Here is a 24426-nt window from a genome sequence, read left to right as displayed (position 1 = left end):
TGCCTCTATAACTGAAGGACGTAAAATAATCTTGAAACCTGAAATACCCATGGTGTCTTGGTGATATCAGAGAAACACTCTAATGGGGATGGCAATGCCTGGAAAAGTTCCATAGTAAAATGAACAGGATCTTACACAGGATCATACTACCTGGAGAATGCAAGGAGAAGATACCAGCAGGGAGCCCTTTTTACCCTAGACTGACTGTGGAACTGTGTGAGGAGCTGCCAAACTCTATCATCATTTAGACAATACCCTATAAACAGTGCTCGACTGACTAACAGAGTTATTTGGTTTGTGGACAGTAGTTCCAAGGTATATGGACAGTATCCTGTTGGAAAACTGTCACTCCTATCAAAGAAGACAAAAACAGGTGAGCCCAGTGGGCTGAATTGCATGTTGTTTTCCTAGCAATGATGGAATAATTTAACAATGATTAAAGCCTCTGTGTTTCAGTTTTTACTGACTCATGGGCAGTGGCCAATTGCCTGGTCATATGGTCAGTGGAAGCCTAGCCCATTAAAGGGATGCCCACATGGGGCACAGCTCTATGGAAACTACTATGGGAATTCAAGGGGTTCATTAAAGTAGGACATGCTGATGGCCATCAGAAGTCCCCTTCAGGTTTGAAAGGTGATTGGATCAATACATATATATATCCCTGTGTGCTCTCCTGTAGTGGCCACCTGGGTCCATGAAATGAGTGGATATGGGAGTACTACAGCAAGGCAGAGATGGACTAAAATGGACATACTCTTCTTGCACACTCTGAAAAACAAAATGCCAGTAAGAACTGTCCAGTTTGTCAGCAAAAGAGACAGAGACTGCCGATGGCTGTGGCAGATTCCCTAGTGGTAAGGGCATGGACATAGCTGGCAAGTGAGACTGATGCCAGTAGCCTTGGAGGGCTACAAATGGGTCTTGACAGGAATAGCCACTGACCCTAGAGAGCGTTTCGCTTATGAAGTGTCAGATGCAAATGCTCAAAATGCTATAAAAAAAATAAAAGAAGATAGTGCAGCAATTTGGGTGGCCAGCCATCATCTATTCAGACCAAGGAACACACTGTATAGTCTGTAATGTCCAACAATGAGCAGATAGATATCCTCCTCAGAGTAACAGTTTAATGGAGAAGTGAAACAAGTAACTGAAACATTGGTTGTCTAAAATGGGAGCAGTGAAGGTGTGAAGGGCTGGCTTACTACCTTCATGAGTGCGTTTCTTATTATGCCATAGTCTAACCCCTGGTCTCTGGCCATAAACTCCTGGCACAAAGTTGCTAAAACTCTTCTAATTTCCTGACTGATAAGGGTCCTAGGAGCATCTTGTGTTCTAATACTTGGTTTTTGACCTTGGTTCTTTACACAGAGCTCCTAAATCCCTTGGAAATTCCTGGGTAAGAGGACTGTGTTTTGCTCTAATGAGGCAACTCTTGGTGGCCTCCTGGATAAGGGTTGGTCACTAGAAAAAACAAACCATGATTAGAAGCTTGGAGCTTTCAACAAAGCTTCCTCTGGGGAGAAAAGAGGGACTGGAGATTGAGTTAATAATCAATTATACTTAGTAATGAAGCCCCCATAAAAATCTCTAAAATGCAGGGTTCAGAGAGCTTCTGGGTTGGTGAACAAGAATGCATCAAGGGGCTGGGAGGGTGCTGTACCCGAAGAAATCACAGAGGCTCTGTGCCCCTTTCCATATACCTTACTCTACGTACTGCCTCATCTGGTTGTTCAACTGTATCCTTTGCAACTGTATCTTTTGCAATAGCCTTTACGATAAATCAGTAAAAGTAAAAATGTTTTCCTGTGTCTTATGAGACATTATATAAATTATTGAAGCTAAAGAAGGGATTACAGGAAACCCCAATTTATAGTTGAACTTGCAACTGACATCTGAAGTGGGGGGCAGTCTTGTGGGGCTGAGCCCTTAACCTGTGGGATATGACGTTAACTCCAAGTAGATAGTGTCAGAGTTGAATTGAATTGTGGAACACACAGTTGGTGCCTACAAAAAGGTGGAGAATTTCTTGGTGGGGAAAATCCACACATTGGGTGTCAGAAGTGAAGTGTTGTGTGAGGAGAGAAAAAAGTTTGTTTTTCCCACTTAGTGTAAAATCCAAACTATGAAGATAGAAAATACCTATTTGCCTAAGGTGGAAAAACTTCCCATCAATCTACATTCATCTTTGTGAAAGAAAAAATGTTTCTTCCTACCAGGCCCAGCTACGCTTTCAGTTTGTGTGCACAAATCTCTGATTTCAACAAACAATGCATCTTTTATCCAAGTCATAAACAATATTGAGGGTACATGTGTGTAAGTGTGTGTGCATGCACATGCATGTGTGTGTTCAAATGACATCTTGTTTTGCATTTCGGTGATTCAGAAGCAAGATTTAAGACTCTGGAAGCTTGTCATCCAGAAAGCATCAGACCACCAGATCCTCTGGGAAAGTCTTCAGTGTGACCTGCATTGTTGACCTTGTCCCAAGTACACAGGTTATGTGGTCTCACACTCCCATTCACTGGATATCTCTCATAAACTATCACTTAAAATAACTTGCCAAAATACAGGAAGCTATTTTTTAATGGAACATCTTGATTCTTTCTAAACTTCCTGAATCCCATAGACAAGTGCCTCATCAAGAAACAGATGTTCGGCACAAGAAAATATCAAGAAGTGGAAGCTTGACCAAAACAGCTCCACACACTTTGCTAATAATAACAAACACTTGTGAAGGAGAGCCCTTCACATTTTCACAAGTACTTTATTTCATGTTGCTTTTCTTCTTCTGATTCTAATATGATAGTTCCAATGTCTTTCTAGAATGTAGAGTTTTAAGTCTCTAAATGATCTGTCCAGATGGGCTAGGTGCTGTTTTGCGCAATGCCTGGGGAAACAGGAAGGAAAACATGGAGAATATAGAATAAAGGTCTTAGCCTCACTTACTATTCATGAAACCAACATGATCATCAAGTATCTACTATCTAAAGTATTCAAAAGCTGCTTGGCCAATTCCTTTAAACATTGAAATATTTTCTTTTTGAAGAAGAAAAAAAAATCAGGTTGTTATTTTACCTAGGCATGGCAACTGAATGGAACGCCTTGCAAATAAATACTCTGGACTTTTCAGGAGCTCTACGGTCAGGGTAAATAAGCCTAAAAACACACATGGATTAGCTGTGTTGCTAATGCATGCATCCTATAATTAGGTTGACCACACCTACAGATTTTCTAGGAAAGACCCAATTTCTAATGCCTAGTCTGGAGGCAAACTATATGTGCCTAATCTGGTTGGAATTTGCAGTTGCTGAGCATATACAAGCCTGACATGGATTTATGCAGTCAGCAGTCTTCATAGCACTTCCAATTGTCAGTACTCCATGATCTACCCAGATGGCAGATGAAAATTGGTTAATTATGTAAAGGCCTAGAAACCCTGACATACCCTTCTCATCCCATCCTCAAAGATGAAAACTTTTCCACTGTCAAGGCAAACGACAAGTTTACCTCTAAGCAGCATTCAGAAGGGCAGGAGTGGGCCACCCTTTCCCACTGGAGAAAATGTAGTGTTGTATAAATGTAGTCAGTGGTGTCACACCCCCGAAGTCAGATGCATCTGTGTTTACTTTTTTATCTTGCCCTCAATGACCTTACACACTTGAAGAAGAAAAAATGAAGTTACTGTAAATGAAGTGCAAGCATCATACACTGTTAGATTCAGATTCTAATTCATCCTCAAATTGTACAAGAAACTTTTTCTTCATAGAATTCACCAAAATAAAACAGAATCACTTTCCACTGCATATTAATATATACTTTTCACAAATTGGGAGTATATTCTGAACTTATCACAAGTCTTTTAAAGAAATATGGGGTTCTTAATTGAGTCCATTGAGATTTTTAAAAATTATGGGAAGAAAATTGCACATATTTGATTGCTTTTTTTCTTTGTTTTGAGAGAAGTCTCACTGTTATCCCCCAAGTTTGAGTGCAATGGCTCAATCTCGGCTCATTGCAATCTCTGCCTCCCAGGTTCAAATTATTCTCCTGCCTCTGCCTCACAAGTAGGGGGGATTAAGTCGCCTGCCAACACGCCCGGATAATTTTTGTATATTTTAGTAGAGACGGGGTTTCACTATATTGGCCAGGCTGCTCTCGAACTCCTGACCTCAGGTGATCCGCCTGCCTCGGCCTCCCAAAGTGCTGAGATTACAGGCATGAGCGACTGTGCCTGGCGGATTGCTTCTTTTAAGCTACATCTGGAAGTTTGTTTCCCAGGCCTTCCTATATGACTTAGATGAGATACGAATTTAGAATAAAAATGGATTATTTTCTCAAAATCCATGGTGTCCCAATTCAGAATAGGTAGGTGTTGGAGCTAGAAGGAGTATAAAGGACCATATAATTGATCACGTCTTATTATAAATGTAATAGTGATACTCGGAGAGGGGAACTGGCACATGACTTATCCTCCACCGGGTAGTAGAAGCCAGTGTGACAGCTCAGATGCCTGTATTCCCCATCTAGTACCTTTCCCACATGTTATATAGCCTCTTAGGCTTGTGTCTAAAAAGACTGTGTTTTACAAATAAATTGCAAAGAAAGAATAAACAGGAAGGCTATTGACCAAGAGAGATATAAGATTAAGAAATCTCAATGTGTGAACATTTTTGGATCATAATACAAAAAATCCAATTGACAAAAGAGCATTGAAAATATGTTGATTCTTTCTGGATATTCAGTGAATTATAGAATTATTGTTAATTTTTAAGTATGATCATGGTTTTTAATGAGTCTTTATTGTTTTGTAAAGAGTTGATATGTTTTGTAAGAAGAAATATATGTTGATAATTAAAAAGACAAAAAACAGGCCGGGCGCGGTGGCTCACGCCTGTGATCCCAGCACTTTGGGAGGCCAAGGTGGGCGGATCACGAGGTCAGGATATCCAGACCATCCTGGTTAACACAGTGAAACCTCGTCTCTACTAAAAATACAAAAAAAATTAGCTGAGTGTGGTGGCAGGGCCCCTGTAGTCCCAGCTACTCGGGAGGCGGAGGCAGGAGAATGGCGTGAACCCGGGAGGTGAAGTTTGCAGTGAGCCGAGATCGCGCCACCGCACTCCAGCCTGGGCGACAGAGCGAGACTCTGTTTAAAAAAAAAAAAGTCAAAAAACAGTAGATGTTGGCACGGATGTGGTAAAAAGGGAACACTTTTACACTGCTGGTGGGAATATAAATTAGTACAACCTCCATGGAAAACAGTATGGGGAGTCCTTAAAGAACTAAAAGTAGAACTACCATTTGATCCAGCAATCCCAATCCAGTGTCTGCCCAAAGGAAAAGAAGTCATTATATGAAGACATATGCACACGCATGTTTAAAGCAACACAATTTGCAGTTACAAAGATATAGAACTAACCTACATGCCCATCAGCCAGCGAGTGGATAAAGAAAATGTGCTATACATACACCATGTTGTATATTAGAATGGAATAATGTCTTTTGCAGCAACTTGGGTGGAGCTGGAGGCTATCATTCTAAGTGAAGTAACTCAGCAATGGAAAACCAGATATTGTATGTTCTCACTTATAAGTGGGAGCTAAGCTATGAGGATGCAAAGGAATAAGAGTGATATAATGGACTGTGGGGAATCAAGGGGCAAGAGTGAAAGGGGATGAGGGATAAAAGACTGCCTATAGGCTACAGTATGCAGTGCTTGGGTGAAGGGTGCACTGAAATCTCAGAAATCACCACTAAAGAACTTATTCATGTAACCAAACACCAACTGTACCCCCAAAACTACTGAAACAAAAGTAACAATAATAATTTAAAAAATATATATGTTGAAAAAATACGGGTAAAGTATTTTTGAAATACTGTACTATTTTATAAATTTATCTTTATTATTTTTAAAAAGATGAGGTTATGATGAGGAAGGATAAAAAGAAGTAAGTTTTATCAAAGGCTTTGGCACATAATTGACTGACTTAATTGTGTTTTCTTCACTGCCTACAAAGGGGAAAAGAAAGATAAAAGGAAAATAATTATTTAACAGGGGTCCTTCTACTAAAAACTAGTCACCTTACATATAAAATTTCATTTATTTCTTTTAGCACAAGATAAATATCCTCATTCACAAATGAGAAAATGAAGTTCAGAGAGGTTTGGTGACTTCCCAAAGTTCACACAGTAAGGAAGAAATAGAAGTGAAGTTATGACCACTGTTCTTTCTACCCCACACATTACAGTTCAAGGGCTGATCTTGAGGCCGGGGTGAGACTGTGAGCTCACATCCTTCCTTACTCTGCACATGTTCTTTCCTGTTCCTGAATCCTGTAATCTTAAGAGTAACTTTCTCCAATGTTTAGAAACAATCATGCTTTCACGGTCTTTATCCTCTGGGTGACTCAGCCTTCAAAGTAGTGCAGATACAATGTTATCTGAGAACTGATTAGAACTTTAAAGGAGGAAAGAGATAGGAAACTGTTATCTTCTGGCCTCCAGCCATATTCTGGTTCCTGTTACTAATTATTGATCCTGACTGAATTAATTAAAATTTAGCCCCTTTGCTCTCTGGTCAGCAGTACAGACAAAAACCATTAACACTGGGTCCGGAGACATAAATAAACTCTCTCCCTAGATATCATCTATCCCATAATAGTGTGTAGTCTTTGCTAGAGAAGGAGAAACAAATTAGATAACCTTTCAGGGATGTTTCAAAATGTAAGATTCTGGGATCTAAAAGTGTTATGAATTGATATGTGGTGATTCAGCATAACCCAGACTAAATGAAAGAAAGAATAGAAAGGGGCAACTAGCTGGAATACAGAATGTAATTCACTAAAGAAGCTTCCACAGTAACTGTATGAGGAACAGCCCAGGCAGTACAATTTCCTAGAGCTCACCTAAGGGATACCATCATTACAGCTAAAAGAAGACTCACCTCTTTAACAAGGTTTTCCTCCTTATAGACATGCAGACAGTCTCCTTCACTTTTCTTTTTCTCCTAATCCCCACTCCCCTTCTCTCATAGCAGACAACTGTCTGTATCTAGCAACACACACTCTTTTTCCCATTATGGTCTAAAATGTCACTACTGATACTGTTCTTGGTCTCTCCAATACCCAAGGAAAGCAGAGAAAACACCAAGCTGTCCTGGAAGTGCTCCTGTCTCTATTTACTGTAAATTCATTCATGCATTCCTTCAACAAAATGTTTATTTGGTGCCTACCATACCAAATACAGTCTATCTTTTTAGTAATTGAATCATTTAGGCAAAGGGGATGACCATCTTACCCCTGAATAAATCTCTTCCATCCTCAGAGGTGGGAACAGATGAGCACTGGGGAAGTTCCCAGAGAACCATATGCAGGATATGCTGCCCAGGAGGTTAACTGTGGTTAGAAACTCAGTGATTTCCCTCCTTGCTGGCCTCTGAGAGATAATATAGGTTGTACATAGACGTCATAACATCAGCCAGTTTGGCTGCACCCTCCCATCTCTGGGTCTCTGCACATACAGGCCTGTCCCCTTGGCCTACATGGCCTTCCTTCTCTCTCCTCTTCCTGTCTAGACCTGGCTAACTCCTTTGTCCTCTTAGACTTTGTTCAAGCATCATCCTTGTAACCTTGTAAATTCTTCCCTGCCCACCAAAAGCTCTAGGGGCCCCGCCTACTACCCCAACTTCTGTGCTTCTTAGCACTTTATGGATATATTCCTTCATAGTGGATTGCAACACTGAGCATTAATTTTTTCTTATTTATCTCCCTAACTGGGCTTAAATTTCCATGGGAGCAGAGCATAGGTCTTTCATCCATATGCCTAAGGCAAGTATACAGGTTTGAAAGGCAATCTAGAGAAATCATTGATATTGTTTCATCAGTAGGAATCAAAATAAATGGTTTTCTTAGTGATCCCCCTCCAAATTTTATTAAATAGTTCATTCACTTTCTTAACGTTCTAAAAGTTTCACTGCAATGTTTTCAAGACGTCTCTAGAATATCAGCTATAGTAAGCTTGAAATTCATACTTATTCTCAGCAAGCATGATCCTAAACCCAACCAAAGGCTCTGCTAGGACCTCTCTCAGGCTTCTTTGATGGTCCTCAATTCACTCCAATTGAGCTATCAGTTGTTCAAATTAATTGCCAGTCTTTAATTCACTTGGTGCTTGCCTTTTTTCTACAATTAGCCCAAGGATGTGCTCATGCCTTTGGAAAAGGCTGTATTTATTAATCCTGAAAACCCAGAAACCTTGACTCACTCTAGCGCTTTTAAAAGTTGAACAGCCTCAGAAGATTAGTTCATTAGCAGTCCTGCTTATTAGCTGCCTTTCTATTCTAAATTGTCCACACTTGACCCACATAAATCAGAGAACATGGGGAAAAATGATTGTTTTGTAAAATAAAAATACATTTTAAAAACAAAATTTTTTAAAAGGAAAAATTTAAAATGAATTTAAAAATAATAAATGTTTGAAAACTACCTTTCCCATTTACTTCCTATTGCTTCTGAAATTCCTAGCATTGACACACCCTTGAGATGGCCAAAAGCCCCTGTGTGAACTGTGGATTAAGCACATTATACCCTTAGCAACCTTTTTAGTCTGAAACAGAAAGCAGATCTCTGCCAGTCCCCCAGAGTAGCAAAGGGCTTGTAGCTCTTTAAAATACGAATAACTGCACTGGTTCCTTTATATTATGATGATATTTATATTTTTGAGACCTACTGTTCATTAAAATTTTAAGTAGGCCTCACATACTGTTATATATTTAAAGAGGCAAATAATCCAAACTTTTGGGCAATGAATAACCATAAGCACACAGTTTTAAGCCTAACATTCAAAGCTGTAATCATAACATAAAGCAACCAGTTCAATTATTAGTATTTTCAGTTTTTTTAAATAACCCTCTTTTTTCAGAGACGGGGTCTCACTCCATCACCCAGGCTGGAGTGCAGTGGTGGCAATCACAGCTCACTATAACCTCAGACTCCTGGGCTCAAGCAATTCTCTCACCTCAGCTCCTGAATAGCTGGCACTACAGGTGCTATCCACTGTGCCTGGCTAATATTTGTGGTGTTTTTGTTGTTGTTGTTGTTTGTTTTTTTGTTTTTTTGTTTTTAGAGAGACAGGGTCTCCCTGTGTTGCCCAGGCTGGCCTTAAACTCCTGGCCTCAAGTGATCCTCCCACCTTGGCCTCCCAAAGTGCTGGGATTACAGGCAGGAGTAATGTGCCTGGCCAATAGTAACACTTTTTGTTTCATAATACATTCATCTTTTCCCAAAGAGGACTATTTACTTTAAAATGTAAACTTGTTTAGAGAAATTCAACAGACTCTGAAAATAAAATAAATTTTCAAAAGAAGCCTAAAATTCAAAGTTGAAAATCATGGGCAAAAATAAGATCTTCAACTGATGCAACTCTTTTCTTTTTCATTGACAGTATAAGATTCTCACCCATGTAGTACAGGTTTCAATATGCCGAGGGCAGAAAATGTGTGCTTATGGTTATTCATTGCCCAAATGTTTGGATTATTTGCCTCTTCAAACATATAAAAGTATGTGAGGCCTACTTAAAATTTCAATAAGCAATAGTCTTAAAATCTAAATAAATAAAGAATAGTTTATTCAAATATATCAAAGTTGACTTTGGCTGAAAGTTTCTCTAAACATGCAGAAAGGAATATTTTTTAGGATTAGATTTCTCCTTACATGTCATGAAAAAGTGAGTCTTTATTAATTGTTGAAATGTTCTTACCTTATGCGGCAGATTTTGGATATCCTCACCCATTATATATATTCCACCTTTTAATCTTATGGAAAAAACTTCTCTTTTTCTTGTTAAAAAAAAGTTTATTTTGTATTCTTTGCTAATAAAGAGTTGCTGTCAAAAACAATTCCCCTTACAGGAAGCAAATTATTCTCATAATTGCTTTCTTACAAATCAGCATGAGAATCACTGAGCAGGTTGCTTCTGCCATGGCCCAGTGGTTTCAGCCCAGGGCTGGGTCCTTGATTATTTTTCATTATTTGATTCTTCATTCCTCCCAAACTTTATTTTTATTTTACATTAATTAATTAATTGATTTTTAGAGACAGGCTCTTGCTCTGTTACCCAGGTTGGGGTACAGTGGTGCAATATGACTCACTGCAGCCTCAAATTTCTGTCCTCAAGGGATCCTCCTGCCTTAGCCTCCCAAAGTGTGAGGATTATAGGCATGAGCCACCATACCCCACCTGATCTCAAACTTTTATAGAAACATAGGAAAATTTTCCTTTAATCACATCTCTTAGTAGTCATTGAGACTAAGCGTACCTCACTTCGTTTACATTATGTTAGAACTGGAAAACATATTAGAGAACAATGAATCCAACTTTTACCTATTAAATTAGCAAATAGAGTCCTGGGAAAGTGAAATAACTTGCTCAGGGACACAAATTCAGATAATGACAAAACTGAGTCTGCACCTTACTCCTTAACTAGTACTGTTTCCACTATGGTAAATAATGATATGCTATTCAGATTTTTGTAAACTGAATTTCGTTTCTAATGCCACATAGAAGTTAGAACTGAACTCTTCAGCAGAGCTTTTCATTTAAAACAGATTTTTCATAATGCATGTTTTTTGCCCTAATTTATTTTATGTGAATTTTAAAATATTTTTGCCTAAGCATTGAAGCATATCCATGTTCCTTTTGTGGCTTGGAGAGAAGAAATGCAAAGGCAGGAGCCTGTGTGGGGGAGGAAGGTGAGAGTCAGAGAATAGAGCCATGGAAGGCAGATTTGGAAGCATTTACTCAAGTATCATCTTCCCCTTAGAATAGACAGTGTTAAACCCTTTCCATGGGTACATGCTAACAGCTTCACAGCTCCACAATTCCATTTCTCCAAAACATTCTTCTCAGGCAGCATTGTAATTAGAAATTACAATGACCCTGTTTACATTCAGAACAGATTATGAAATAACATGTAACAGCGCACAATAATTGCAGTATTCTACCACATTCCAATAAATAAAAGACTCAGTGAATCTATGAGGAAAAAAGCTCACTCCTTTACCACTCACCACTCTTTAATATTCTACATGGAAAAGCTCACTCCTTTACCACTCACCACTCTTTAATATTCTACATGAACATTAGTTATATCCTGGTGCATAAGAATTTACTGTGCATTAAAAGATAAAGTGATCCAATATTAATGTTGCTAGTGAATCAGATATAACATAGTAATACGAATCATTGAAAGAAATGTACCATCCATATATCTCAGTGAATATTATGCATATTTATGAGAACACATAAAGCAAAATAATGAACATGGCAAATTTCAACAGAAATTTTATTGATTTCTCACCAAATGCCAAGCAATGTGTCATAGAATCACAAAATGCTTGGCAAACTGATGTTACAATCATTCTAAAGTCAATTGTTTGCCAATTAATAAAGTAAGATTTATTCACTACATAAGAGTACACAATTTCAAACAATAAGTAGGCACAGAAGGCACAGAAAATGCTCCCTATTTCTTAGGCTTTCTATATAGTAAGTAAGAGGAAAGAACAGGCTAATAGCAATAAATAGTATCCACCTTTAAAACCTATCCTCTTCCCTAGGATTGGTACAATGGACAATATTGATCCCCTAGTTACAATCTAACTACTACAGCTTAACAGCTACAAGTTTCTTTTATGTAAATTTAAAAACAATAATAACATTCTGTTTTTATTTAATTATCAATAAGTAAGTATGCACAAGGTCATTAGGTAAACTATATTTCTTACTATTAATCATAATAAAAAAAGTTTGAAAGTCATAATTCAAAGAGTAAGTCTCCCTGGAGGTTTCATATTCAGTTACTAGATAGTATTGTTGGGAGAAAAAATTATATGCTACATTGTTATCTCCTTAAAAATTATTTTTAGATTATTTCTAGAGTGGAAGTCATCAAAAAGAAGACCTGAACTTGTATGAGACAGAAGTCATAGATGGCCCAGTAAACAATAAAATCTTCTGAGACAAACATTGCTAATGCCTTTAGGGATGAACATCTGTGCAAGGATCTTCTTTATTTACTTTAAGTAACAAGGGATCAAACCCAATTTAACCAAATACATTCTTAATAAAAAGAGAAGCATCCCTACTTCTCTGCATCAGAGACGATGGTTGGGTTAAGTTTTCTAACAAGTAAGGTATTTGTTCTTCTATTTGCTTAGCCTAGATACCTAGGATTCTCCAGAATATTGTCCAGCCTAGGGGAAACCAGGGAGCCTCAAAGATTTTGATGCATTTATCTGAAAAAGAATGCTAGCTAATAAATAACCACTGTGTCCCAAGGGCTTTTTCTCTGTCTAGCCATCCAGCTACTTCTATCTAATGAGGTCAGAGAACAAAGAACAATGAGAAATTTCCTCTTCCTCACTGCAAACTTGCCTCCCTCTCCCAGCCCTGTACATTAATAAAAACTAACATTTATACAGTCCTACTAGGTGCCAGACATGGTTCTGAGTGCTTCATATACATTAATTCATTCAATCCTCATAACCAGCCTGTGAGGTAGAGAACGCTTAGTATCTCCATTTTACAGATAAGGAAACTGAGCTATATCAAGGTTAAATAAATTGCCCCAAGCCACACAAATAGTAAGTAGTAGAGCCAGGATTCTAATCTAGACAGGTTGATGTTGGAATCTATATCCTTAACCATACAGTTTTTACTCTAAATAAGCACTTATAGAATAGGTGTCTCCTTGAAGGAAATGATGTTCTGGATATTAAATGATGTATGAAATACTCTACATTGTATTAATCTCCTAGCTTGGATCTTCCAAAGTCTCTATATTGTTTACAGAGAAGAGATAATACCCAGTCTACAGTCAAGCACCTGTTTCACCTCAGCTTAGCCACAAACTACAATACCTCTATTACCTCTGGACAGCCTCCCTTGAGTAAAGATTCTCCAAATCTGCATCTCTTAAACCAAAATAACTTGGTTCTCACCTTTCCAGGCATGAGTGGGGCAAAGCTGCAAGTCCTTTGCACATTTTGGCAGGTGGCTTAGCTCCTCCGCTTTAAGTACAACTTCTTAACAGCAGAGCCAGTCTTTGAAAACTTCAAAACTGTCCGGGACGCCTTTCCTTCTGAGGTATATATAGAAGCTCTTTCCCAGCCCTCTGTTGCTCTTCCAGCCAATCCAGAGCCTTAGAGGAAACTGCAGGCTGGAGAGCAGCAGCAGTGGGGCCTGAGGTGGAGGAGGGAATCCTTTCTCTGCTGCAGGCACTGCTGTGGCATAAGGCTTTCATCTGCTCGTGTCACAACACGCTCTTGCTGACCGGCCAGGGCAGGGTTAGGCTCTAAACTGTGCACAGGTCATTGGTCGTTTGAACTCCTAATCTCAGGCCAATCACAGGGAAGATGTGAGCTTCCTGTGAAGCAAAGTGCCTTGGACCACTTCAGATCGGTCAAAGTCATAGATTCTGAGGACTGTAAGGGCTCCTGGAGATCGTTTAGCCCAACTTGTTTCACAGTGAAGGAAATTGAAATCTAGGGAATTCAAGGAATGTGTACGTGAGTACTTTCCATGTGCCAGGCACTCAGCTGGATCCTAGGAATTCAGAGAAGAACGAGAAAGCTCCCTGCCCTCAAGACCCCAAAACACATTATAAGTGAGTGATGGAGGCCAGGCTGGGATGTTGTGAGCCTTCAGGGAGCACCAGGCAAGGTTTTCTGGAGCTGAGAGACAAGATCACTGTTTATATAAATCAAAACAAATATGAATAATTACTATACATTCTTTATGAATCCATATGTCTGTGAAGTTACTAAAAACGTGACCTGAGAGACCAAACACCAAAATCTTAATAGGGATTGAGTATAATGATATTATCCCTGAGCTCTGTTAATTCTGTCAGTGGTCTTCTGATTATTCTTTGCTTGGACGACTAATGCTTTGTAATTCTTTGGACCTCCCCACCCTAGCCATCCTTGCCTAGGCTTGTCTTCCCTTTCCCTTCAAACTTTTCCGAACTCCTATCACTCAAGGAATATTTACCAATATTTACCTGAATTGTGTCTCATCCTGTCGGGGCCCAAGGTGCTCATAAGTTAATCTGTAAATGTAAATATCTGAGGTAGGCATGAGTCCAAGCTAAAAACAAGTGGCACTGCATAATCCATAAGAACAGCTCTGAATTTGCAATTAAAGATTATTCTCATAATTTTCTCTGTTATCTGAAATTAGTTGTTTTAAATGACTCCCTCTTTACCCTTTTTGCAATGGTTGATCAACGGCTGTTACTGGCTTGTAAAGTCAATGCAGTGTATTATGACCTGATGCTTTTAATGAAACAAATCGAATAGACAAATATCCAAGTGCATTGGATGTAGAAGGTTAGTATTGTTTTCTGAAATTTTGACTTTATCAAGATGTATGTGTGCACAGGGTCATCAGGTAAACTATATTTCTTACTATGGATCATAATCAAAAAAGTTTGAAAGTTGTAACTCTAAACCACACACACACACACACACACACACACACACACACACACACATATGTTTTTGAGACACAGTCTAGCTCTGTTACCCAGACCAGAGACTGGAGTGCAGTGGCATGATCATAGCTCACTGCATCATCAAACTCTTGGGCACAAGCGATCCTCCCACCTTAGCCTCCTAAGTAGCTGGGACTAAAGGCTCATGCTACCATACCTAGTTAGTTTTAAAATTTTTTGTATAGACAGGGTCTAGCTTTGTTGTCCAGGCTGGTCTTGAGCTTTTTGTTTCGAGCAATGCTTCTGCCTCCGCCTTCCAAACACTAAGCACAATGTCAGGCACATAGACATCTGTAAATACTGAATGAGTTAAACAAACTGTCCAAGTTCTGCCATCTACCGACTGAGTAAACATCGGCAAATCAATTATTTATCATTTTTGAGAGATAGGGACACTGTTGTTGACCATTAAATCTAATAATGGGAATATAAAACCAGTAGAAGAGACTCCTTGGGACAAGAGTCTAAATCACTATTTGATACCAAGGGACCTTGCGGAGATAACAATATGGAAAAGAAAAACCCCAAGTTTAATGTAGAGCAATGGAGGGTGATGTCTTGGCGAGGGCTAAAAATCAAAGCGTGTTTCTGATTGTCGCAAAGGAGATCATGTGATGGACTAGTCAAGCATAAAAGTTATCTCGATTTACTAAAACATGGAGTAGAACTCAAAATGTAAAATTCTATAGAAATAATATTAAATCCAACACTTACTTGTTTTTAAAACTTTGTAAGGATGGGATAGCCAGAGAGTATGTAAAAGAGTGTGCTCTAGAAGCAGAAAGTAAAATAGTGATTGCTAGAGGTTAGAAATGGGACAAATGGAGGAGTTGCTATTCGATCAAGTTTCAATAGGTATAAAGTTTCAGTTATGCAAAATGAAAAATTTCTAGGAATCTGCTGTACAACAGTGTGCCCATAGTTAGCAAAAATGTACTGTACACTTAAAAATCTGTGAAGAGAATAGTTTGTATTATTTTTTTAACCACAGTAAAAAAAAAAAAAAAGAGTATTCTATGTAAAATAAATTTGAAGTCTTTGAAAAAATAAATTGAACTATTTTGAAATCTCCTTTCCCTCCTGAGAATCCTTCAGAAATGACAGTAAATACATGAAAAAGGTATAAATCTGTAATATCAAAGAAAAAGAGAAACAAGTCATCGTATTCTGAGTGATTTCAACCACTTCTTCATGGAATGTGAAAAGAGGTGATTAGGACTGGTACCTAATGAAACAGGGAAAGGAATTCAGGGGGTGCTTCAAAGAGATATCCATCTGCCCTGGAGGATGCCACAGGGGTTTGGGCTCCAAAGCGCTAGATATTACAGTTCTACAGAGGGCAGGAGTTAGCTGTACAAGTGGAAGTAGTGAGAGACACTGAACATTTTCATCAGATGAAAGAATCTCCTGCCCATACAACTGCTCTGATTCAGCTCTAATTCATTTCCTTAAATCGTGTGTAAGTGTCTTTATTTTAACTATTATTAGCCATATGTTTATTGAGATGCATTTTATCACTTCCAATTTGGGGACCTCTGGGACTATGTCATCCATTGTGAACAAGCGTCTCCTCACTAATCTCCCTACTCTCAGTAAGAGTCTCGCCCTAAAGCCAGCTGGGAGCACATGGAGTCAACAGAGGCAAGGTCTTCACCTTCATGTTGCTTGATTTCTCTTTCTTTCTGATAAATGTTTTAAACCGCATGCAAGCTCAATTTATAATTCTACCACTCAGAAATATATACTGTCAATAGGTTGTGATATTGCTTCCATGCCTTTTTTTATTTAAAGAAATAAAGAGGCAATGGATAAAACTAAAGTCCCTGGACTTTATATTAAATATAGTCCTACTGAACCTGCTGGCACCTTGATCTTGAACTTCCCAGCTTCCAGAACTATGAGAAATAAATGTCCACTGTTTATAAAGTATTCAGTCTCAGGTATTTTGTTATAACAGCACAAACTAAGACAATATGGGTTCATTAAAAGTATATAGTTTATGTTGCCTTTTTATTTTTTTAATGAAAAAAAGAGGACTCTCATGTCCATTATTTTCCCCTTTCATCACACTCAGGACCTGTTAAGATTTTCGTGTATGGTCTTCCAGATCATTTTTTAATGTCCTCATATACATATGTACTATGATCTGAATGCTTCCCCCAAAACTCATGTGTTGAAACTTAATAATCATCAATGTGATAATATTCAGAGGTGGGGCCTTTAGGAGGTGATTAAGCCATGAGGTCAGAGCTCTCATGGATGAGATTAGAGCCTTTATAAAAGGGCTTGAGGGAGGGGGTTCATTTTCTTCTGCTTTTCTGCCATGTTAGGAGACAGTAACAAGGCACCATCTTGGAGAAGCAGAGAGCAGCTCTCATCAGACACTGAACCTGCTGGCACCTTGATCTTGAACTTCCCAGCTTGCAAAACGGCAATAAATAAATTTCTTTATTTATAAAGCACCCAGTCTCAGATATTTTGTTATAGCAGCACAAACTAAGACAATATGGATTCATAAAAAGTATATAGTAATTATTGGTATGTATTTTGATTTATATAAATATAATCTGCATCTTTTATTATTTAAAATTATGAATTTTTGTTTTTGTTTTTAGATTATAATGACAACTACATTATTGAATAATTTCTATGTATTAATCACCTTTCAAAACACTTCGTATATTTCCACAATCACAACAAAAGCATGAGGTAAGTGGTATAATTTTTGCTATTTCAAAGAGAAAACACCTGATCATATAAATGGAAATGAAATTGTTTATGATTAAAAACCATCAGCGTTAACATGGGAAGTATAAAGTCTATACCTCTAGTTTATGCTTTTTAATTGCTGGAAAGAATTCTGTCATATGAATCTAAGAATCATTAGAATCAAAGAATCTAAATATAATTGCATTTCTTTATAGACCCATTGTTAAATAGTTAGGTCATTTCTAATTGCTTCTGGCAAAAGTACTTAAATTAATATTCCTATATATGTCTCCTGGTGCATTTATCTATAATGTAGTTCATAAAATGAAACTGCTGAGAGGTGTAACATGCAAAATTATCACGCAATCAGACCAATTTAGACTCCTAACAGAAATGTATGAGAGCCTCATTTTCCCCAATATACAACACTTGCCAGGCTTTAATTTTTTCCAGTGACAGGCAAAAAATACCAAGTATTTTTCATTTGTACATTTCTAATTACTAGGGAATTTGAGCTTCCATTCATATACATATTGGCCATTTTAATTTTTCTTCCATTAGTTGCATATTCCCATGCTTTAAACAATTTAATTATCTGACTTTTTAATATTGGCATGCAAGAATTCTGTATAAAAATAATGAAACTAAATATGGAAGAAAGGAGAAAAGAAAAGTAGAAATAGCTCATTGATTGTTGTAGAAGCCGTTAAAGAATACCAATAAAATTGGATAAACCAGATAACAGGCTAAATAAGAAAACAGGAAATGAAAGGCACTAAGAAAAGTATATATACAAAGGTAACCATTAGAACAGAAATATAAATCCTCCTAAATATCAAAAAATTTAAAAAGGAAGATTAAAAGACAAAGAATAAACAGTTCATAGAGAATGAAATACAGAAAATATCACAAAAGACACACAATTATACAATATTGTGTGATAGAATTTTGAGAGCAAACATGTATCAGTAAATGTAAATTTTCATAAATTTTCCATTAAAAGAAAAGTTTTAGTTAGGCTTACAAATAAAACCCAGCCTGGGTAACAAAGTGAGACCCCATCTCTACAAAAGTAATTTTTAAGAAAGGTAGCCAGGCATGGTGGTGGATGCCTGTAGTGCCAGCTACTCAGTAGGCTGAGGCAGGAGGATTACTTGCGCTCAGGAGTTCAAGGCTGCAGTGAGCTATGATAGTGTACACTCCAATCTTGGGCAACAGAGCAAGACTCCATCTCCGTTTAAGAAAAAAAAAAAGTAAGAAGTAAAACCTAAGTATATTCTGCATACAAAGGACATACCTAAAACAAAGTTATTTAGAAAGATTAAACATAAAGAAATGGACAAGGGTATAACTGACATAAAGAACAAGAAAGCAAGAGAAGTAAACCTGACAGAAGATAAATCCAAGCCAAAATGTACTGAACATAACAAAGGCAAATACTTTTTAAGGCTTAAAAGCCACAACTTAAACTGGAAATATTAAATATAAATATTTTTGCACAAAATAACACAGCGACTACCTTTCTGGTACTTACAAACACACTAGTAATCAGAGACTGGCCTGCCTTATTCTTAGTACAAGAAAGAGAACAAAAAATAAGTATTATGGTCAAATACACACACACACACACACACACACGTAGTTCTTATGGATATATATCAAACTCCACACCCTGCTAATAGAGAATCTAACTTCTTCTCAAATACCTGTGAAATATTCACGGAAAATTAGGGTGTAATAATTCAAAAAGAAAATTAGTAAGTCCAATTAAGTAGAAATATTACAAACAATGTTCTATGATTGCAATGAAATAAAATTAACTGTGATTAACAAAACCTAAAAGCCCCTTCCTCCTGGAAATTCAAAAACTTTCTATTAAATAACTGAGTGAAAAGAAGAAATACAAATTGAAATTACAGAATATCTTTATCTTACGCTAAATTTCCATGTGTACTTAAGTCTATTCCTGGACTATTTTTGTCCACCAGTATATTTGTCCTTTCGTATACCCGTAGAATACTCTTTTAATTATGCAAGATTGGTAGTGTGTTTACTGTCTAGGCATTCATGTATGTTCATTCTTTTCAAGTTGAACCTTAGTATCAAGTCATTTTACTCCCTAAAAAACGCTTGTTGAAATTTTTATTAGGATTGCGTTAAATTTATAAATGAATTTAGGGAGAGCTGACATCTTTATAACATTGAGTGAGCCTATCCAAAGACAGGAATATCTTACCATTTGTTTGAGTCTACTTGTGTATCTGCCAAGAGTGTTTTATAATTTTCCTTTTGTTGGTTTTATATGTTTCTTGCTAAGTTTATCCCTAAGTATTTAATCTTCTTTGCTTCTATTATAATTGGAATTTTCTCTACCATTATGTCATCTAATTAATTTCTTATTAATTGTGTGTATTAATCGTGTGTGTATATATATATAGATACATATATCTATCTATCTATATATTTTTTGAGACAGAGTCTCACTCTGTTGCCCACACTGGAGTGCAGTGGCATGATCTTGGCTCACTGCAACCTTCGCCTCCCAGGTTCAAGCAATTCTTCTGCTTCAGCCTCCCAAGTGGCTGGGACTACAGGCACATGCCACCATGCTCGGCTAACTTTTGTGTTTTTAGTAGAGACGGAGTTTCACCATATTGGCCAGGCTGGTCTCAAACTCCTGACCTCGTGATCTGCCTGCCTCAGCCTCCCAAAGTGCTGGGATTACAGGTGTGAGCCACTGTGCCTAGCCTATTAATTGTATATTATGATACCTCACTGAATTATATTATTGTTCAAGGTAGTTTTATTGTCAATTCTCTAGGGTATTTGAGGCCTGCTGTTATGCCTTCTGCAAAAAGGGATGGTTTTCTTTTTCTTTACCAAATTGTATGACTCTAATTGATTTTCTTTGATTATGTTATCTAATATCTATAGTACAATATTGAGAAGGGCATGTTTTTGCCTTATTCCTGATATTAGTGAACATTTTCTAGTGTTTCCTCATTAAGTATGATATTTATTTTAAAATTACAACTGTAATTTTCTTTTTCTTTTCTTTTTCTTTCTTTCTTTTTTTTTTTTTTTTTTGGTATGTCTTTATTTTATTTATTTATTTAGAGACATGGTCTGGCTCTATCAGCCAGGCTGGAGTGCAGTGGTGCAATCTCAGTTCACTACAACCTTTACCTGTCAGGCTCAAGTCATCTTCCCACCTCAACCTCCCAAGTTGCTGGGACTACAGGTATGCACCACCATGCCCAACTAATTTTCTTTTTTTTGTTGTTGTTGTATTTTTTAGGGTACCGATAGGGTTTCACCATGTTGCCCATGCTGGTCTTGAGCTCCTGGGCTCAGGCAATCCACATGCCTTGTCCTGTCAAAGTGCTGGGCTTACAGGCATGAGCCACCCACCACACCAGGCTGTATGTCTTCATTCTTAGTAAAGAATTATCAATTATTTCTGAATTAAACATTTTAATGACTATACATTTTATTTCTAAGATTTCTATTTGGCTCTTTTGAATAACTGTTCTTCTTCTAGTTTTATGAATATAATGGCCTGGCTTAGTTGCCTTGAATTTTTTAAAAACACTTTTAAAGGATTCCAGTGACTTTTTAGGAGGCAGTATAATATAGTGGTTAAGAGTACGGACTGAAGAAAGAGAAAAAGTGTCCAATTCAAACTATAGTTCTATCACTTTCTAACTGTGACACTGGGCAAATTACTTAAAATTTGAGCACCTCGGTATTTTCTATAAAGTGAAATTAAAGGAGACAATGCCTAAAAGCGTTTATAACAGTGCCTTACACACAATGAGCACTCAATAAAGATTTGCTATTGAAATTACCATCGTGCTATTTAAAATTTTTTCCATGACACTGAATTTACTCATGGCTGTTAATTTCTGTCTAGGATTTTATCTTTCGTGGAACTACCTCCTGTAAGAGTTTTCTCCCAAGATAGACTACATGAAGGTCAGGTCTCTACATTGGCTATGCCTGCCTCTACTGTGTACACCGGCTTTTTAAACCTGGTCGTATGTTGGTGTCTTGGTTGGAATCTGGAGAATGGAGTAGGGGAATGAATAGCTTAAATCTGGATTATGCATATGGAAGACCCAAGCTAGGAGCATTTAGGAATCCTAAATTAAGCCAGGAGTAAACAGGGGTGAGATGGGTACGGTTTGATTCAGGTTTATCTAAGCTAGTTGACTGAAAAAGTATCTTGAAGATTATGATGTCGGAGAAGTTGTGAGTGCAGAACTCCATTTGTAAGAAATTTGCTAGTGAATGGGAGTTGAGGTAGTTAAAGCAATGAGCAAAGATTTCTTTTTTCAGGAGGTTAAGGGTGATTGGAAGGAGAGAAATGATGTTAACTAAAGGAGCCATAAGGTTAATTATTTTTAATAGGAGAATGAGATGTGAGCAGAGTGAATGGAGTGGGAAGGCTGAGGTTTGGAAATGTGTAGGCCCATTCTGAGACAAAGTGAAAAGAAAATTAATAAAATGATTATTCTAAGAAAACTTATTAAGGGAACAAAAGGTGAGGCGGCTGGGGTTTTTTTTGGTAACTCCTTAGTTGAGGAGGTGGTGAAGGTATAGAAGCTTTAGAAGGATTCTCACTGGCTGTCTTTGCTTGGTTCATGAAAGAATTGTGACTGGAAAACTCATATTTTGTTACATTATTAAATGTTTTGATAGAATTTTCTCTGGGGGGTGGCCTCACTGTATCTAAACCCCACTCAACTATAGAATAAGATAATTCTAATGGAAATTCCAGGAATCTCTCACCACATACGATATATGAGAAGTAGGATGGAGTTGGGTTCAGGCTCCATGCTTTTTGCCTCTGGATAGTATTTATAAACAAGGAGTCCTACTCTGTCTCTAAAAAGAACAGTCAACATAGTTTTATGAGAGCTGCTTTTCTGGTATAATTACTCTAATGTTGTATTTATCCTCAAGGTCAGTAGTGGCCATTAAAAAAGCTGTCCCTTTCCCTGGAGAACAGCATCCTCCCCCGACAAATAATTTCTGTTGGAAGAACATTCTGTAAGTCCATGTTCTCACTACAAATATTATCCAGTGTAGCACTGAAGGACGTTTTAAAAACAAAGTCCTTTTTGATCTCTCTGAGCCAAAATGTCTTAGACTTAATTCCTTTTCCACAAAATAAGAAACATCTTTTGGATTGAGGATTAGTCTTGCAATTCCTAATCTCCTTCTTCACAGATGTTTTTATTTAGTTTTGGTCCCCGTGTCTGAATGAGGGATTTGAATAGATGGCCTCTAAGTTCCCTTCCATTTCTAACATGCTGACTCTTTGAGTCTGGGTGATTACAGCTATTGTGTCTTATTTCCTTGGTATACACTAAGCTTCTTGAGGATAAATAGGGAACATGTTTTATTTGTCTTTGGGTTCCCCAAAACATGTAGGCTGGAGAGCCTGTATAAGTAAATCTCTGTTACTGAAAAAAAATGTAAGTTAATTAAATAAATAGGAATACCCACAAATATCATAGCATAGCCTAGAAATATTTTCTTAATGAGAAGTAGAAAAGAAAGGCTCTCCCAGGTGGACAAAACACCTAAGTACATGGTTTGATTCTCAAAGCACCAAGGCAGAGGCACTGGCTCATCAGATAACCAAACTCTTCTGGCTGTGTGCTATTGTGCAGAACACAACCTCCATAACTGTGCTGGGCATGCCTGCCACTGACACACAGCATCTTAGCTCCAGTGAAGCCTGAGGAGCAGGCTTCCTCATAGCTCCCTCATGGTTCTGCATGTAAGTCAAGGGGACAGCTGTCCTGGGAGCCACTACACCACTAACCTAAGTATCTAGACCACAGCCACAAAATTATATACAACCTCCTCCAATATACTGTTAGGGATCAACACCACCCTATATTATGTCTCTGTTTACCTCAGACACCGGCAGAAGCCTCACCATTCCTCAACTATTAATCTTACACTATTTTGTTCCAATTCCTTTTTCTCTTATATCCATATCACTGGTCCTCCTATATCTGTGTCTTTATGAATTAGCTTACTCTCCCTTTTTCTTCTTCTCTTTTCATTTCTACCACTTCCTGGACTTCAATGAAATTGAACTGTACCTCAAATAAGAAAAAAATAAATACAGTTTTCTTTACTTGTATCCTGTGGATCTCAGGATCAAAAAGTAATTTAGTCTTCCCTTTTGCTATACATAGTTATTTTCAGATTAACAAGCCTCCTTGGTTTCACAAAATTAATTTATCCATTAAAACTCACGTCCTGGATATAACACATGGCAGATACTATTAGTTGCTACGCATTCCTTGCTTTTCTCCAAAAGAAAGAAAACTGATTTTGAATGGAGCAAAAATATGCCCAGGTTTAAAGGAAAAATTAAAATTAAAATTTCCCTTGAACCTAAGATTAGCTATGTCACATGGTTTTAGTTAATGTGGTGAAAACAGAAAATACTGGACAGAATTCGCAAGAACTCACTTGAAATGGGGGAAGAGTCAGCTGGCTCTCTCATTTTTTACCCCTCCTCTCTGTTCTTGCTGAGTGTAATGCTAACTTGATGATGGATCTTGATAACCATGAGGCAGCAGGTGTGGAGGCAAAAACCACAAGCTAAAGATGGTTTAAAGGAAGGATAAAAGGAGGCTATTGGCATAATGTGGCTACTGTTATCAGCCTGGAGAGCTTACATCCAGGCTTCTGGTTATGCAATGAAAACAAAACTCTTTCTTTATTTAATCCATGTTTGAAGCTAAATAAAACAAAACTGTCTTCTCCCTCCTGGCTTTTCCTCCTATGCTCCAAGAACTTCAACTGCAAGATCACAATCTTCCATTCATTGTGTCATCTGTATTCAGGGGAAACCCCCCTGAATCTCCCTTCAGTTGACATTTCCACCAGGGATTTAAAAACACTCATTTATAATTAGCTTTGCGTCAGTCACTCCACCAATGATTCACTCAGAATTTTGTCATTACCAGAAACTTCTCCACCTGCAAGATCTCAAATCCAAACCTTCTGTTTTCTGACACCATCTCCTATTGTTTGAGATTAACTGATCAAGCAATCCCATTAAAATAATCTTTTGACCTCATCAGATAATCAATTGATTGAACTCTACTTTCTCATCAGTCTTCAAATTGCTCTTCTATT

General features: G+C 37.6%; 1 protein-coding gene across 3 annotated transcripts in view; it reads right to left on the bottom strand.

The window, feature by feature from the left end:
• The window catches only part of RGS5 (regulator of G protein signaling 5), a 174546-nt gene that overhangs the window by 46340 nt on the left and 103780 nt on the right, over positions 1-24426 (bottom strand). Inside the window, exon 1 of one of the 3 annotated variants that reach the window (XM_025369748.1) lies at positions 12998-13379. The exons of 1 other annotated variant lie outside the window; for it this stretch is intronic. In XM_025369748.1, the coding sequence (XP_025225533.1) occupies positions 12998-13041 (44 nt within the window). In that variant the 5' untranslated portion in view covers positions 13042-13379. Of the gene's footprint in view, positions 1-12997; positions 13380-24426 lie in introns of those variants that run through there. One more of the 3 variants, XM_025369741.1, reaches the window with a different exon arrangement.

Source organism: Theropithecus gelada, chromosome 1 (genome assembly GCF_003255815.1).
Source record: "Theropithecus gelada isolate Dixy chromosome 1, Tgel_1.0, whole genome shotgun sequence".
Classification (NCBI taxonomy): Eukaryota; Metazoa; Chordata; class Mammalia; order Primates; family Cercopithecidae; genus Theropithecus; species Theropithecus gelada.
The sequence above is the reverse complement of the archived record's forward strand: the minus strand, read 5'-3'. Positions and strand labels throughout refer to the sequence as shown.